This window comes from Macadamia integrifolia, chromosome 12 (assembly GCF_013358625.1).
Source record: "Macadamia integrifolia cultivar HAES 741 chromosome 12, SCU_Mint_v3, whole genome shotgun sequence".
Classification (NCBI taxonomy): domain Eukaryota; kingdom Viridiplantae; phylum Streptophyta; class Magnoliopsida; order Proteales; family Proteaceae; genus Macadamia; species Macadamia integrifolia.
The window spans coordinates 4,185,883-4,190,313 of record NC_056568.1 but is presented as its reverse complement, the minus strand read 5'-3'; the positions used below and the strand labels follow the sequence as shown (position 1 = coordinate 4,190,313).

Here is a 4,431-nt window from a genome sequence, read left to right as displayed (position 1 = left end):
CCCCCCCCCCCACCCCATGCACTGAAGATGCCTCCCTTTGGTCTGTGCAATGGCACAATGGCCACGTAAGTGGGTAGCAGTCTCTTGCCCAATAAACTTATAAGGGACACAACATGCCTCTGTAGACTGGGGGGACGAGAGCATTGTGTTAGTAGGCATTGCCTTAGTAATTCTAGACTTTTTTCCTTTATGTATTTTCATGGGTTGAGAAGGGGGAAGAAGAACTAGTGAATGGGCTTCTCACCCTCAGGTTTAGGCATCTCACCTAGGGCATGTCACTCAACTACATCCCACAGCGCAACAACATAAGTCATCTTTTTTTTTTCATTCATAAATACTTGTTCAATGTTGTAGCCCCTTACAAACTTATATAGAAAACTCAAAACTAACACAAACACTAAAAAAGAAAGGCCTAACCCAATCTCTAACTAAATAGGAAACCTAAATTGGCTAGGATACTGAAATAACAAAGGAAATAAACTCAAAATAGGACTAACTAAACTAATAAATTAAATCCTATTTTCCTACTTTCTACTCATATTTTAGGCCCATTAAAGTGATCCATTACAAATAAAACCCTTGGGATCAAAGGCCCAACACATACATAACCCAACCCAAGGCTTATTTGCAATAAAATAATCCCATAAGTGACTTATCTACATCAATTTGCCACCGATTTCCTTGTTTTTTCCTGTGTTTAGTGTGCACATTTTGTATTTATGGCCTACTGCATCGTTTAGGATCACTATGAAGGTTTATATATTTTTAATTATACTGATCTATTTGTGGACTTCATATCTTTAAGCTCTATTTTTTTACTACAGGTGACTGTTATGCTGATGTCACTAAAAGCAGGAAATCTTGGTCTTAACATGGTTGCTGCTTGTCATGTTATTCTACTTGATCTCTGGTGGAATCCAACAAGCGAAGATCAGGCTATTGATAGAGCACATAGAATTGGGCAGACTCATCCTGTAACCGTTTCTCGGATAACTGTCAAAGATACCGTGGAAGATCGGATTTTAGCTCTGCAGGTTCGATTTTCTTTCCCCTTACTTTTTCTTACTTTCAGACTTCCAGTTATGTTTTCAGCATAGACATTTCTGTTATCTGCTAGCTTGGTTAGTCGTGTTTCTGAGGGGGCTCGAAATCTGCTGTCAAACTTTTAGATTATTTAGGATGCAAATGTAAAAAATGTGCAAAAATTTATTGTGCAACGTATATTTGCATTTGTAAACCTTTCTGGCATCCAATCAATTGGGTATTTGGGTAACTCATTGATTGAGCTTTTCCTTTGTCAGTTTGCAGGCTTGGCCTAGACTTGTTTGTTCTCAATTTTTTTTTTCTGCAATAAAATGTTCTAGTTATTTGTAGAAAAAGGAGAGGAGGGGTAGTTATTCATGTAACAACCGATGGTGATGTTTCAAAAAATCACAAGAAAAATCATAGCCCTTCATTTATTTATATAGGACCAAGTTCTCATAAGGCCACGGTGAATGGATTCCCATTCAACCTGGCCCATTGTGACCACGCACAATAGTGTGGGAGAGAGGTGCGGAGTGAAGGGGGTCACATTTGGACAGTCTCATCATTCAGCCGCCAGTGAAGGAAAATTTTTTCCATGTGTATATATATTTTTTAATCTACCTAAGAGTACTAGACTACTAGTATACACACATGCACATACATGAGATGCATGCCTATACAAAAGGGATTATTTGATTGAATTAGATCAGAAATTTAACACGTGGCTAATCTATATCATCTGCTTTCTATCTGGAGGAGATCTTTTGTGGGCTCCATGAAAGGTAGCGTATTGGACTATTGGAGTGTAGATCTTATTGCTGGAATAATCTAGTTTTTATTTACTTGGGTTTCTAATTTGTATTTTCCTCCATAGAATTAAGTAGGAGTTTCTAATTTCTTACTTTCTTTTCTTGTATTGAAGAACTTGAGTTTGATGTAGATCCACATTATGGCTGAGTTCGATCCTTAGTAATAGATGCCCTTCGGCCCATGATGAATGGGCCCATTGGCCAGCCTTAAGTGGCTATTAGTTAGTAGATGCTAGTTACCTAATTTGTCTAGGTTGCTATTGTTAATTCCTAATGGGAGTACAACTCCTAATTTGAGTCTAATTGCTACTATGTAGCTTCAGACCTCTATTTAAAGGAGGGGCTGCTGTATACAGAAAACCAGACTTGAATGAAAAAAGATTATTTCAGTTAATTGCTTCTAAACAGCTGAGATAGCTATAGGTGAGATGTCCAGGCTGAGATAGCCATTGCCACCCACATCTCTCTTGATTGTTCTCTTTTTTCCTACTTTATTTTCTGTTCTTTATTATTGATTGCTTTGAGAAAAGAGTGAGTGAGATAAAACTAGAATCGAATCAGCTGAAGCTTAGGGTTCTTGAAGTCCATCGATCTCCATCATCTTCCAATTCTGAGTCAGCTAACCCTTTTAGGGTTTTGTTCTAACCTCCAAGAGGACGACTCGATCCAAACTTGGAGGCCAGTTGAAGTGATCTGCTGCTGTTCTTGAAGAAACCTCTATTCTCTCTGTTTAAAGGTCTGAAATCAAGAAGTCTTGGATCTCTCAAACCAACCGGCGGAATTCAAAGATATTTGAGGGTTTTGTTCAGCAGCCTAGGGCCTTCAATCGATCCAAGTTTGGGCTCCATCTGAGCTTCCCATCTGCAACCACAGGTACCCCTTGCTAACCGTAGCCGCAGGCCTTTTCTCCCTAGGGTTTGGTTCCTATTGTTGGTTCTTGCTATTTGTTTATTCTCTGTTCTGTACAAGGCTCCTATTCTGAAAATTAACAATGTCTTCAATGTGGTTGATCTAACACTCTATGTGGGACATTATTCTAATGATGGAGATATGGAGCATGCATTGAGACTTCCCCAATTTGTGACCACCTACGGATGATGTTATTGAAGATGTTCTTGAAATCAAGTTCACTACTGTTCGTGGTGGTAAGGGTTACTACTCATTTCTAGTCAAATGGAAAGGACGACCTCAGAAAGATTGCACTTGGATCCATGCCGATGATTTTCAGCGTTTTGATACGGATCTCTACTAGCGCTATATGTCCTTCATGCATTCTTCGGAGACGAATGATTTTAAGAGGGGGGAGTTGATGTAGATCCACATTATGGGTTGAGCTATCGCAGGAGGTAAGCCCAGCCCAAATAGCCATCGAACCAGCTTATGGCTGAGTTCGATCCTTCGTACTAAAGGCCCATCGGCCCATGATGAATGGGCCCATCGGCCAGCCTTAAGTGGCTGTTAGTTAGTAGATGTTAGTTACCTAATTTGTCTAGGTTGCTATTATTAATTCCTAATGGGAGTACAACTCCTAATTTGAGTCTAATTGCTACTATTGTACCTTCAGTCCTCTATTTAAAGGAGGGGCTGCTGTATACAGAAAAACCAGACTTGAATGAGTAAAGATTATTGCAGTTAATTGCTTCTAAACAACCGAGATAGCTGTGGGTGAGATGCCCTGGCTGAGATAACCATTCCAACCGTATCTCTCTTGATTGTTCTCTTCTTTCCTACTTTATTTTCTGTCCTTAATTATTGATTGCTGTGGGAGAAGAGTGAGGGAAATATTCTGATTTATTCAAGGCATAAAACCTGAATCGATTCAGCTGAAGGTTAGGGTTCTTGAAGTTCATCGATCTCCGTTATCTTCCAATTCTGAGTTGTGATCAGCAAGCCCTTTTAGGGTATTGTTCTAACCTCCAAGAGGACAACTCGATCCAAACTTGGAGGCCAGTTGAAGTGATCTGTTGCTGTTCTTGAGGAAACCTCTATTCTCTCTGTTTAAAGGTCTGAAATCAAAAAGTCTTGGATCTCTCAAACCTACCGGCAGAATTCAAAGATATTTGAGGATTTTGTTCAGCACCCTAGGGCTTCAATCGACCCAAGTTTGGGCTCCATCTGAGCCTCCCATCTCCAACCGCAGGTACCCCTTGCTAACCCTAGCCGCAGGCCTTTCTCCCTAGGGTTTGGTTCCTATTGCTGGTTCATGCTACTGGTTTATTCTCTGTTCTGTATAAGTAGTTCTTTATGGTTAGTTCTGGTCATTGTTTCTTTATTTCCCTACTTCTATTTCTGATTTCTATCAAGACTAGTTGGGGAGTCATATCTAAATTGGCTTGGACTGTAATACATTGGGAGTAGTTGCCTTGTGTAACCTACTTCTACATTAGAGTTACTTGGCAACCAAGTTAGCTACGCATGGTTTGGGTTATTAATTTTTTAAGTTGTTAATTGGTTTATTATAAATAAAGAAGAAGGGGAACAAGGGGCTTGCTTAGTCCAATGGTTAGGTATGAATGTTGCGACCTGGTGGTCAAGCGGTCGAAATAACCTCTTGACATTCTCGAGATAAGGCTGCGTAATTCTCACCTTCCCCCCC

The 4,431-nt window shown here is 39.9% G+C and overlaps 1 protein-coding gene across 1 annotated transcript in view; it reads left to right on the top strand.

Moving 5' to 3' along the window:
- Positions 1–4,431, top strand: part of LOC122057466 (helicase-like transcription factor CHR28) — a 135,731-nt gene that overhangs the window by 46,163 nt on the left and 85,137 nt on the right. The window contains exon 7 of the mRNA XM_042619577.1: positions 825–1,034. Coding sequence (XP_042475511.1) covers positions 825–1,034 — 210 coding nt within the window. The remainder of the gene's footprint in view (positions 1–824; positions 1,035–4,431) is intronic.